Source organism: Vanacampus margaritifer, chromosome 16 (assembly GCF_051991255.1).
Source record: "Vanacampus margaritifer isolate UIUO_Vmar chromosome 16, RoL_Vmar_1.0, whole genome shotgun sequence".
Lineage (NCBI taxonomy): Eukaryota > Metazoa > Chordata > Actinopteri > Syngnathiformes > Syngnathidae > Vanacampus > Vanacampus margaritifer.
In genome coordinates, this window is record NC_135447.1 from 4,582,905 (window position 1) to 4,595,863 (window position 12,959).

Below are 12,959 nucleotides of genomic sequence, written 5' to 3' on the forward strand. Positions count from 1 at the left end.
TACCCTTAGAAGCATTTCAAGACTTGCGTGTGTCAAGAAGAAGACGCTGAGAACGTTTTATGGCTGTAATGTACATGCCAAGTCTGGAGTGGCGCCGTAGCGCAGCCACGGGGAGTTAACGGAAAGCGTAGAAGAAGAATCAGCGAAGAAGACAAACACTTTTTTTCTTTTTTTCTTTTTTTTACTTTATTGCAATCTACAGAACAAACATGGCTTTGCATGTATCAAAACATGAAAAAAACGAACACAGGAGACGTGACAATTTCGTGTGGACGGGGCCTTAGTCGCTTCCTTCAATTTTCTGTTTGTTTGAGATTAAAATCCTGTTTTTGATTGTAATTTTGACTCCCTGATTTTGTGTCTGCAATCATCACATCTCTAACAAAAGTGCCGTTTAATGTGTTATTTTTTTCTGGAAGTTTTAAATGACTGTATAAATATTATTTTCTTTTTATATATTTAACTCATTCACTACCATTGCCAGTTATAGGTTTTCATACTCTTGTTAACAAAAGTGAAAAAAAAAAAAAGTGAAACTAATAGAAATATTTCAAAAGAATTTTTGACGTCTATAGCCAAAAATTTAACTTTAAACGTCATTTGTGTCAGGGTTTGGTGGAGGATTAGCATAGCAATGGTTTTTTTTGGATCACATTTTGATGTTGAGAGCCACACATCAACTAACATTTGCACATATTACCGTAAAATGACAGCTAAAAATAATTTCATGAGTATTCACTCAGGCCGAGGTTATCGAGTTTCAGGTCCAGAGAAGTGGATGCAAGGTGAGACATTCGCAGTACGAGTGTGATCGTCGAGAGCAGATGATTTGTGAAATATCTGACACGTTATCATGTCAGCTGTTCTTCCATCCGCTAACCCGTATGAAACACACGGTTGGCAAGGATTCGCGTATAATATTTTGAGAGGATTAAGGAGTCTTTGAAGCCCGGATAATATTAAGATGTGTATGAATCTAACAGTAGTGATTGGTCTCTCAAGTCATCTTCATGAGTCCCTTAACCGTCCAAAACAACAGGCTCTTGAGAGTTAATGACGGTTTTTAACACGGGTTGGGCTAAACAAAGCTGCCTTTGAAGCCGTAAACAAGTGGAAGCTTCACAAGCCTCACTTTGCCCCGCACGTTTCACTAAATCGTCCTGTGTGAGTTGTAGTGGCGACGTGTAAATGGAAATTCCGCCACTCCCCAGAATGGCTCCCCTTTTCCTGTCTACGCCCCACAGCTTCCTGCCCATGTTTGAGATCCGAGCGGCTGACTTCGGGGGTACATTTTTTTTTTTTTTTGCCTGGCTGTGGGAAAGGGTGTGGCTTTCCGTGGGTCATCCACCATCCGAACGGTGATTCTTCACTTTGAGCTTCCTGCGGGCCGCCGTGTAATCTTTTTCAAGCTGACACATTTCAAACGAAGCGCCGTCTAATGAAAGACTCCAAAACCATAATCCCGGTCTTCTTTTGTCACTAATGCGACATATATTTACGCTTGAGTTTGCACCGCCCTGTCATAGACACATCCATTAGTGCGATTTGCATTCATGTTAATATACGCCGTCCTCTGTCATGAACATCAACACAAAGAGCACCTTGAGTCCCGCAAAGGTAAATATTATGTTTCTTCTTTTTGACTCCGCAGCCAAGAAACTGTGTGGCGCGCCTGTGACGTGAGACTGGAGATTATTTTACAAACCAGGCCTCACTGAGCCTTGCCTCACTGCACCTGAACAATATGTGAGTTCATTCCTGAACTAAGTCAAGCAGTGTGGCGCTGCAATTAAAATCACGGTTTGTGAGTTGACAAAGATGTGGACGAGAGAGACATTTTTTTTATTCGTACAATAAAAGTAATGTACCGCACTTTCATGATCAGACATTCTTTTATTCACTTTGATGGAGGTGAACGAGTCAAAATGTGAGATAAATATATCACAAGATGCACACATAAGCCTCTGTGAAATAAAGCGAAGTAATAAAATGTATAGATTTGAAATGTCCTGCAGGAACTACGCCACACTGACAGGAGTTTTCTCATTACCTATTTTGTTTTCGTTACTTTGTTTAGGGGCAGATCATTTGAAATACCTCTCGCTATGACTTTCTTTCTTTCCTTTCTTCTTTCTTTAGGTCCTTTCATTCTCCCTTCTTAGCTACCTATATGCCTTCTTCCATTCCATCTTTGTTTCCTTCTATCTTCCTTCATTTCATCCTTCCTTTCCTCCTTCATCCTTCCTTCTTTCATTCTTTTAATTCTTCCTTCCTTCATAGCTACCTAACTGCCTTCCATCCTTTAATCTTTCTTTCCTTATTTCCTTCCTTTGTGTTTCATTTCATCCTTCCTTCCCTTCTTCATTTCACCCTTCCTTCCTTCCTTCCCTTATTTCATCCTTCCTCCTTCATTTCATCATTCCTTCCTTCCTTCTTTATGTCCTTTCATTCTTCCTTCTTAGCTGCCAAACTGCCTTCCTTCCTTCCTAGCTACCTAACTGCCTTCCGTCTTTTCATCTTTCTATCCTTATTTCCTTCCTTCCTTCCTAGCTACCTAACTGCCTTCCATCTTTTCAGCTTTCGTTCCTTATTTCCTTCTTTCCCTTCTTCATTTCACCCTTCCTTCCCTTATTTCATCCTTCCTCCATTTCATCATTCCTTCTTTCCTTCTTTATGTCCTTTCATTCTTCCTTCTTAGCTGCCAAACTGCCTTCCTTCCTTCCTAGCTACTACCTAACTGCCTTCCGTCTTTTCATCTTTCTATCCATATTTCCTTATTTCTGGAACTACCATTTTTATCCCTTCAGTTTTTGTCAAAAGCTTGTTCCTCTGCATGTTGCACAAATATGTACGCAGACAAATTGTAAGGTGATTAAATATTGTAGGTTTATTTGAATTACAGATGTGTACATTTTGCATCAACCCCTGACGGGAGCATCACAGTTCAGTTCTAGAATAATATCAGTTCACACGTCTCTCGGGTCAAACCTGCCTAAAAATAAAAATAACCTCTTGATTTCTGCTCAAACGTCAGAAATAGAACAGGTTTCTTTATATACAGGATTCTTGTATGACAAGAACGAGTGCATTCTCGACACATCACCTCAATGATGATTAACATAGGCTTTACTAGATACAACAGATACTTGAGGATTGCTGCTAAATAAACAAAATTTGGCAAATCAATTCATGACCCACTTGTTGACAGATGTCTTGATGTGAGCATGAAATGAGGCGGGGGCATGGACGCTACGCTATTGTGGAAATAAATCCCTGAACATTAATTAATGTGCAAAATGGTTCAACCAGTTCTTTAAAAAAAAAAAGAAGCATCAATTTGCTGTTCCTTCTGTGTGTAAAATGTGTGAGATAAGCTAACAGGTTTATTAGCCTTAGTGAAAGAAAATTGTGTTTTGAGAAAAAAAAAAGAAGAAGCAGGAGTCGCAAGACTACAGAAGCGTGGAACTGTCATTGTGGAGTAAAATTTTGACTGGCAAATACGTTATTATATACATATTTGCCTGTACATTTGAATGTATTTAAATATTGTACGCTAGCATGTATTTGCAAGTACATTCGAACATACTTCAAATGCGTTTAAACGTACATACAAATATTAAACATTTGCATATACGTTTAATCGTATTTGCGAATACATTTCAATGTACTTGTAGGCTAAATGCTAAAAACGTAGAATCCCCACTAAAAAAAATAATACAACAGGGTACAAGTGAATACCCCACAATACTTAAGTTTCAAACATATTGGTATAATGTAGGCCAAATGCAAAAAGTCATGAAGGGAAAATATGCTACGCTTTTAGCATTTAGCCTACAAGTACGTGTGGACGTACTCTCAAATAAGTCAATTGTATTAGCGACTAGCGACTACGCTCGAGCTTATTTGTAAGTACGTTTAAACGTATTTACAAATGCATTCAAATGTATAGGCCAGTTAAAAATGTTTACTGGACATATGGCAGTTTCATGCTTTCGTACTAAACCCAATGACATGGAGGAAAGCGTCATTTACACAAATCTAACAATTCCCTTTACAGATTATTTATAATTATGGTAAACAAATAAATACATTGCATCCAAACCATCACTTTACAATATATTACGATTGCTGCATATATATATATACACACATATATATATATATATATATATATATATATATATATATATATATATATATAAATCTGATATAGTTCATTAAAACATTTGGTAATAAAAAAAATGTCAGGAAGTTCATTAAGAGGATGCACTTGTATAAATGCATCAGGTTGGACACAATCACATTCAGTGAGCTCCACAGAGAGAAGCTAAAGCTAATCATCCGCCGCCAAGGACGCAGCCCACACACACACACGACCCGTTAAACCACGCTCTCGCATCAGTGCCACAAGGACTCCCGCAACGACGTCGCTTTTATTTCCCCACCAAGGTCAACTCATCTCTCATCGCGCCCGTTTCCTTGCAAGGCTGAAAAGTGCTTTTTCCCTCTCCCTTGCATGCATCAAAAACGATTGGACTCGTATTAGTGGCTTTAAGGTTTAATTAAAATTGCATCCACCTGTTACTTTGAATGTTCCTTTTTTTTGCTGCCTTATGAAGATTTTGCAAACCTTCCCTTTTTTGTCATTTCTCAAATTCAATTCTCAAAAATCTTTAATCACCTCATGGACCAAGCGGCGGTGGGGTTGAGGAGTGGGTGATCCTCGCTTATCTGTTGGAACATTTCCTTTTCCTGTCTGGGATTTAGATTTCCTTCAGCGGCGAACTAATGGCTGCCACGGCAAGCGCATGTCAAAGGTTCTTTTCTGGTCAAGGCAGGCGATAACTAAAATAAAGACATGGGGGGGGGGGGTGTATAGATCATGTTGCTGTCTTTAAAAAGAGCCTCTGTGAGGGTATTTTGTCCGGAAATTCTAAACCAAGCATCAGAGAGTGAGAAAGCCAGCTCACTGATAAGGCAGTGTGGATAAAAAGCTTCCACAAAAAAAGGAAAAAAAAGAAAAAAGTATTGCTTCCCATGTACATCAACACAACCCTTTATACTGTACACCCCCCAGTCACAATAATAATATGTCATTTCTTTTTTGGGGGGTGAAAACCATATATACATACTATAAATTATAAAATATATAATCCAGTGTTTTTTTTTTTCTTCTTCTTCTTGAAACCACCCAGATTGTATCACGTCGAAACAATCACAGGCGGTAAAACTTTTAGCACAGACCTTACATAGAAAAAAAACAATTGTGAAAATAGCAGAACTTTCTCCGGCACACACTGATTTAAGTGCTCCAAGCATAAAAAGGATACGCAGAAGAGGCTCGTTCGGAAAACAGCTGGTTCGCTCTGCAGACAGGAGCGCTTTAAGGCCGATTCACTGACCCGTCCGTTGCACAGGAACACTTTTTGGCTCTCAGATGAAGACTATGTTTACACACACGTGGCAGGTAAACACTGTCCTGAGATTATGCAAAAACGGGATGAGCACTTGCAGGTTAAGTTTGCAGCTTTGGTCTGTTTACAGTCTTGAGATGGTGTCATCCACATGAATGTTACAGTCGCTGTGATCTTTCCTTTTCCTTTCCTTTCCGGGCTGAATCGCGCATGTAAACATAGTCGGGCGGTGATGTCATGAGGGTGGTCAGTGCAAAAGTCTGAAGGAATGTAATGACACTACGGCACTTGGTGCAGATTGGCGGACAAGCAGACAGGCAGAGACAGACAGACGGGGCAGGTTCATGGTCAGCATTCAGTAGTATGGCATCGGGAGATGTCACGGAGGTCGCCTCCTCCCTCTCAGAGTGAAAGTTCAGCGGATCCCTCAGCGGACAGGTTGGCACGTCGCTGCGCGCCTTCTCACCGGCTTGCGATTTCAGAGGCGTCTGCGAGGAGGGGCAAGACGCTCCCTTCACGCCCACTTAAGACGAGCAGCAGCAGGGGAGGATGCCGGCCGGCTGTGTGAAATTCATCTCCGTTTGGGCATCCCCGGCTGCTCGGTTGCCACCTGAAAGGATGAGAGAAGGATTGCGTGGTTAGTGCGTGTCCTCACCGTGGGTACGTAATTAATGTGGAGGTCCAAAGCTCTTAGGCCATCTGTTAGGACCTTCCTGATACCGCGAACGCCAGCCTGTGACCTAAATATGGTCGCTGCATCCATACCAACACATTTGATGACCCCCCCCACCCACCAAAAGGCAACAATACCACACATAGTGCCTATTGCTGACTACAAATGTACCGATACCATTAGTACTTCTGAAAAAAAAAAAAGTTTATATCATTTTAAAGAAAGACCTATAAATCTCAATATAGCATTTTCCCTTAAAATTGCATTAAATTGATGGCAATTTTCTATCTTTCTAATTTTTACATTGCTAGTTCCTAATCATAAAATGACGTGTACCGATACGTTCTTACAAAAAAGAACAGTCCGGGAATGGCTAATTTGTAAAATACTCATTCAAAATTAGCAGCATATTCCCCTTCATCCACTTGACGTACCATTTCCACTCAACTGAATTTGTTTTTGTATTTTAAAACCACTTACTGTAAAATTGAGGGGGGGGGGGATATTATATGATATGCTTCGCCTACTGTAATTAAAAGTACATTTAAAAAGTAATGACTGAGTTCAAGAGATTTTAAAACAAAGTAAAGAAATAAAAACGGACTAATAGAGCGGACAGTGAAGAATAATATTTTTGAAAACACGATTTAAAAAATACTTTGAAAGACCTTAACCATAGGTATAGGCATTGCATAGCATTACATAGCATTGTTAGCAACATGGATTCAAAAACATATGCACTTTATTGGCACGTTTGAATCATTATTGATTCACAATATCCCTCTTACAAATACCAGCAAATCGGGGGACGCTTTTTAGGGGTAATTTTTAGGGTGTAGGTCTCGCCTCATTCACAGTCTCTTCCATCTGCAGAATACGCAAACGTAAGTAAACACACAGGAGAAAATGGAGATAAGAGCATTATCTTTTTCAAGGTGCCATTGGTGTGATGTGATCAGAATGGATGAGGAAGTGGCGGGGTCTGCTGTCTATTCTGGTTTGTCATTGGTGGCCTGCGTGCCCCCCATACACAAACTACAACTGCCGCTACAACGGGATTAGTGCCTGTGGGGCTTGGCACAGTTCCATCGTTGCACATATTGACCAACAGCCTTGGGACGTGTATTCCGTTTATTAATTAACCAGAGGTTGGGCTAGACAGGTAACTACCAAAATACCAGGACTATTAATGAGTGGTACGCGAAAAAAAAAAAAAAAAAGTGGGTTGTTTTTCTAACCCTCTCACTGGGTAGCTGTGCATTTTGAGCAGATTAGAACTCATGAATGGCTCTGTTTATTTTGAATTTCTAATGTCAATACTGTATACTGTTCAATACAAGCTTTATTTTTTTTTTAAATCGTAATTTTTATATGTGCTTTTATTTTGGCGAACTTCCGGCAGTACAGGAAGTGCTGTCCACTAGAGGTGCCTTTACAGCTAACAGAAAGACGCTAACAAAAACAAAACGAACTCATGAATGGCTCTGTTTATTTTGAATTTCTAATGTCAATATACTGTTCCCTCCATGCTTTTTTTTTTTTTTTTTTTTTTAATCGTAATTTTTATATGTGCTTTTATTTTGGCGAACTTCCGGCAGTACAGGAAGTGCTGTCCACTAGAGGTGCCTTTACAGCTAACAGAAAGACGCTAACAAAAACAAAACGAACTCATGAATGGCTCTGTTTATTTTGAATTTCTAATGTCAATATACTGTTCCCTCCATGCTTTTTTTTTTTTTTTTTTAATCGTAATTTTTATATGTGCTTTTATTTTGGCGAACTTCCGGCAGTACAGGAAGTGCTGTCCACTAGAGGTGCCTTTACAGCTAACAGAAAGACGCTAACAAAAACAAAACGAACTCATGAATGGCTCTGTTTATTTTGAATTTCTAATGTCAATATACTGTTCCCTCCATGCTTTTTTTTTTTTTTTTTTAATCGTAATTTTTATATGTGCTTTTATTTTGGCGAACTTCCGGCAATACAGGAAGTGCTGTCCACTAGAGGTGCCTTTACAGCTAACAGAAAGACGCTAACAAAAACAAAACAAAAAGGAAAAAGGTCCGTGATTCAACTTTCTGCTGACTGAAACACCAACTTACGTTGATGCTAGCTAAGCAGCTAGCTGGAATGGGGACACGGTATGGGGTAGATACCACGGACTTCCGACTTCCGGGTTTTACACATCATCGCCGTTTCCTTGGCATATAGTCCAATTGTGTTGTTTTATTTGTTTCATTGTGATATTTCGTGACGCGTATTACTTGAAAATAAAATGAGTTTTTGTTATTTTCAATCTAAGTGAAGTTAATGATAGCTTTTCCTAAGTGGTTGTTTAGTGCTACTGGCTTTCTGTTTTAGCTAACTTTTCACATGCATGACGCTTCTCACCATTGTCCGGCTGGGTTTGCCACAGTTAGTTTGATCCAAGGTTGGCTTAATTGCTTTGAAACAGCAGATTGGGCTGAAAATTGGATTTGAAGAAATGAAGCTGGTTGCCATTTTGGAGTTAGTGTTTACATTTACGATACGAAAGATCATTTGCAGTTAAAAATCGGTTTAAATATTTACATGCCGGCGTGGCTATAAATAGATTCCATCTTTGTTTGCAAGGTTGACCTGCCCCCTCACATCCCTACTCCTCCTGAGCTAATAGAAGCCGGCGAGGGAATAAAGTCCAATCAAAAAGATTGCGTGGTTTGGGATTGACAGGATGCAGATCATCATTAAAGCACTTCCTGTCTTCACACCTGGGCACGAGCGGACGACTGGTAAAGGAGGTCAAATATCCCATCACTGGCACAGTGTGTGACGCACGGTGTCTTCCTCTCTTGCGTTCCAGAGAGTTTCTACTGGATGAATGTGTGAAGGCTTGCAGCTGTATAAACAGTTCAGTTACCGAATGCGAGTTTCGCTTCAAGATGTGATTCCCTTCACCAGCTGCGTGGTTCCTGAAGAAATGAGCGTGAAGTTGTGCTGTCAGATCAAATGCTGAGCCGCTTGACAGCCACGAGCTTACGGGATGCCCTGCAGTGCAGAGGCTACCCCGCCATGAATATTAATAAGCTCTTAGTGTATCCTAGTATTAGACTAACATTGTCAATCATAGTTTAATAGTATAGGAGATTACTGCTTCACTTCATCCTCATTAAGTGTCTCCCTCTTCCTAATTCATCTCCTTCACCTCCACTATGATCACTGTAAAAAAAAAATGGGGAGTACTATTTATTAAAAAGATTTTTTTTTCTCTGTAATTGCCAAGCATGGATGAGTGAGTGATACTAAAGTTTTACCAGTATATATATTTTTTTATCACACATGTAAAACTGATAGGGCAAGCTAAACTAACACTAAAAGTTTGATAAGTGCGACTATTTGCATACACTTTGTGTGCATACATTTCACAATAATCACGCTACAAAAATTTTATTAACTCATTCACTGCCATTGACGACTATAGACGTCAAAAATTCATGTGAACTATTTCTATTAGTTTCATTTCATTTCAGAAAAAAAGTACATTTATAACAGATATAAAATTTGTGATTAATCGTGAGTTTGCTTAAATACAATTACAAATTTTAATCATCTGACGCCTCTTATTTTTTTAATATATATTTTTTAAATTAGGGGCGTCAGGCGATTATTATTTTTTAATTGTAATTAATCACATGACTTCACCAGTTAACTAACGATTAGTCCAAAAATTTTTATCTGTCCTGAATGTACAATAAAAACAATTCTAGGTTTTCATACTCTTGCTGGCAAAAATGGAAAACATTTTAAACTAATAGAAATAGTTCAAATAAATTTTTGACGTCTATAGCCGTCAATGGCAGTAAATGAGTTGAGAAAGTGGTAACATTTTGGAACTTTTGGTTGAACGCGATAACCTTTAAAATTCCAAGTCCAAAGACATTTTTAGTCATAATCAGTGAGTCAACAGTTTATTCTTGTTATGCTGTACTTAGCCGGCGACTGCATTTACTCCTCATTGTTCTTCTGTGTAGACTTGGCTGCCGCGCTGCCCTTTATTGTCTTTTTTCTTTCTTAGTTAATAATTAGAGCGCTTGGGCAACATGTGTGTACATCTGATAAAAAAAAGGCCAGGAACTTGGGAAGGCTGCTATAGCGTGGCTCTTGATAAGATGTTTGGTAGTGGGTCAAATAACCCCGCCAAGAATGTTAGACACCCTCTCAGCACAATGCTAATGTAAGCAATCAGTCATTTGGATTATAAATCTGGATAAACTCACGTCAAAGGAAGTATGCTGCTTCATGGCAGACACACACGCACGTGTTCATCCATCCCTTCATCCATTTTCTATACTGCTTATCCTTTTCAGGGTCACAGGGAGCTGGAACCTGACCCAGCTTAAGACAATGCCCTGAACTCACTCACACTGCCACTGAGTGCGAATTGAACCTATGCTGCCTGCATGTAAATGAGCCAAAATACCACCAGTGACTCGCTTTGGTGTTGACATATAAAAAAAAAATGAAAATACCTGATCACACCTTGACCGAAGTGGATGGCCGAGAGAGCTGGCTCAACCTGATGAGAGAAAGAAGACATGTAAGAATTTAGATGCCAGTGGTTGATGGGTTGGGATTTGCTAATGCTAAATGCTAACTTGGTTGACAGCTGTAAAACTACAGAGTTAAACAAGTCAATATACTATATGTAATTATCCAATCTTTTTTGCTCTGTCCCGCCAGCTATTGGAGGCTAGTTGTGTCGTTTACCTCGTGCCATCACACATTGTAACATTGGAAATATAGAAGCTTGTGTTGTCTGACCGGCCCCAACCCCAATGGATAGTAGGACTACATTTCCCATGACTCTAGTTTTGGTCGACGCCTATTGCCTGCTACCCATAAAATGTGAATGTGGATGACAACGCAAACGTGAATTTGGAAGTAATTAGGAAGGAATCTAACAGTTAAACTCCTTTTTGATGGGTTTATCGTATGAATCGCTATGACAACTGTGTGATTGACATAAACTTGGCGATGAACGGGACGCCAGGATGGGACCTGCGTAAAAAAAAATCGGGACATGTTACGAGAAATCCGCTAGGATGCGGGACTCAAAAGCAGCACTGTCCCAGCCAAAACGGGATGTCTGGTCATTGTACCGGAGGGACAAACCACCCAAAGTTAGCTTAGCGCTAGCTAGCTTGTACGACAGACACAAAATGATGGATTCATAACTTCACCAAAATCAAAATAACACCCTGAGTTCTGCCATTGGCCAGGTGTGTGCTTGAGGTTTAAGTAAGTTATTTTAAACTAAAAATAAAAATTTGACGCGGCTGCATTAGCGCGTCAGCCGCAGTATCGGTGCACTCTGATATATTTTCAAAAAAGTGAACATGAGGCTTGGTAAAACGCTTTGGACAACATACAGTACTATAGAATAGTGCTCTATACTGTACGTGTGTTTTTTTTGTTGGCAAAATAGCAAATGCCATTCTAATTGATCCAGGAATTGGTGGCTAGGCTAAATGGTAAACAAATATGATAGCATTTCCTGTAATTATGACGTTAGCATAGCTTAGTGACTGACTACGGTATACTCTCTTACTGTACATACAAATTTGGGTCGCATCGACAAAATAAGAACAGAACACCACTGAAAAGGGGGGACACCTCTGTAAGTAAACTTTCTTAGCTGGAGAAGCCTCACCCTATTTTATAAAAGAACACCACAGTAGACCACTTCATTACTGTAGATAAAGTGGTGTTGTCCCGGCAATCGCAAAGACACATTTTAGCTAATTACAAGCTACAGTACCATCAAAATAGATCAAAACTGAGATCAGATCAGGACACATTTCTGCATTCAGTCCTAAAACTGCCGCACACTCCTTGCAACCCCTAAATGGATGTGCCCAATCAGTCAAGCACTGGCATGGCAGATGAGACCGTTCTCACACATCAGTAAGTGTAAATGTAGATCGGGCGAATGCGTGTATTTGCGGGGCACGCAATGAGCCCGAGCTATTAATGGAAACAGTGTAGCCCCAAAAAAAAAAAAAAAAAGCCAGCAGCCTAGAAATAAAAAAAAAGTGCTCCTTGAAGCTGGAAATAGACGCACTCCAGTGAGTATACTAGTTCGGCTCCGCCGCTCTTTATAAATAGCTAAGTATCCGACGCCGTACTCAAAGAAGGGGAAACGGCGCTCGGTAAAGTCACTTGGAATTTATATATCAGAGGCTTTATAGCGTGAACGTAATCTATAAATATCAGCCGTGGAACACCCCCCCCCCACTGTCGCGCAAAGTCGTACGCATTGTCACTGTCCTTGCTCCCCGAGGAGACGATGTTACATAAGAACTGCTGCTGTTGAAGTTTTTCTTCATAGAGATGTCTTGTGCAAATGTGTGAAGGGAGCTACTACAAGTGTGTATAAGACCATGTGAGGTCTGCAACTACGTTTGCTGAGCAGAAATACTTGGAGCTGGTGTGCAATTAACTCTTTGACTGCCAGACGTTTTCAGAAACGGGTTGTCCCCAGTGCCAGCCGATTTTAAGCATTTTGACTGATCTTTCAAGGTCCATAGAAAATTATGTGTTTGGACTATGGAAACACACATACTACCAAATGAAAGATTGGACTCTCATCTTTCATCAGAAAAAAAAGTTTGTTTCTACCTTATTCCGTTTTTGAGTAATCAACAATAGAAAATGGTTAGTTTCACCTCTGTTTTGAAACAAACGTCTTTTAACGTCTTTGGCACTCCTCCGTAGGATTTTACTAAACGTTATTTAACGTTTTTGGCAGTCAAAGAGTTAACGTGTTACCATTTTCTATATGCTAGTGCTAGTGTTTAAATAAAACATACACAATTTTGTATCACTCCATGTTT

General features: G+C 39.7%; 1 protein-coding gene across 2 annotated transcripts in view; it reads right to left on the reverse strand.

Annotated features, from left to right (window-relative positions):
• Positions 1-2,861: 2,861 nt before the first annotated feature.
• The window catches only part of spns2 (SPNS lysolipid transporter 2, sphingosine-1-phosphate), a 64,959-nt gene continuing 54,861 nt past the window's right edge, over positions 2,862-12,959 (reverse strand). For both annotated transcript variants that reach the window (XM_077546968.1, XM_077546969.1), the window contains 2 exons: positions 10,596-10,642; positions 2,862-6,024 (listed from right to left, as the gene is read on the reverse strand). In XM_077546968.1, coding sequence (XP_077403094.1) covers positions 10,600-10,642 — 43 coding nt within the window. In that variant the 3' untranslated portion in view covers positions 2,862-6,024; positions 10,596-10,599. The remainder of the gene's footprint in view (positions 6,025-10,595; positions 10,643-12,959) is intronic.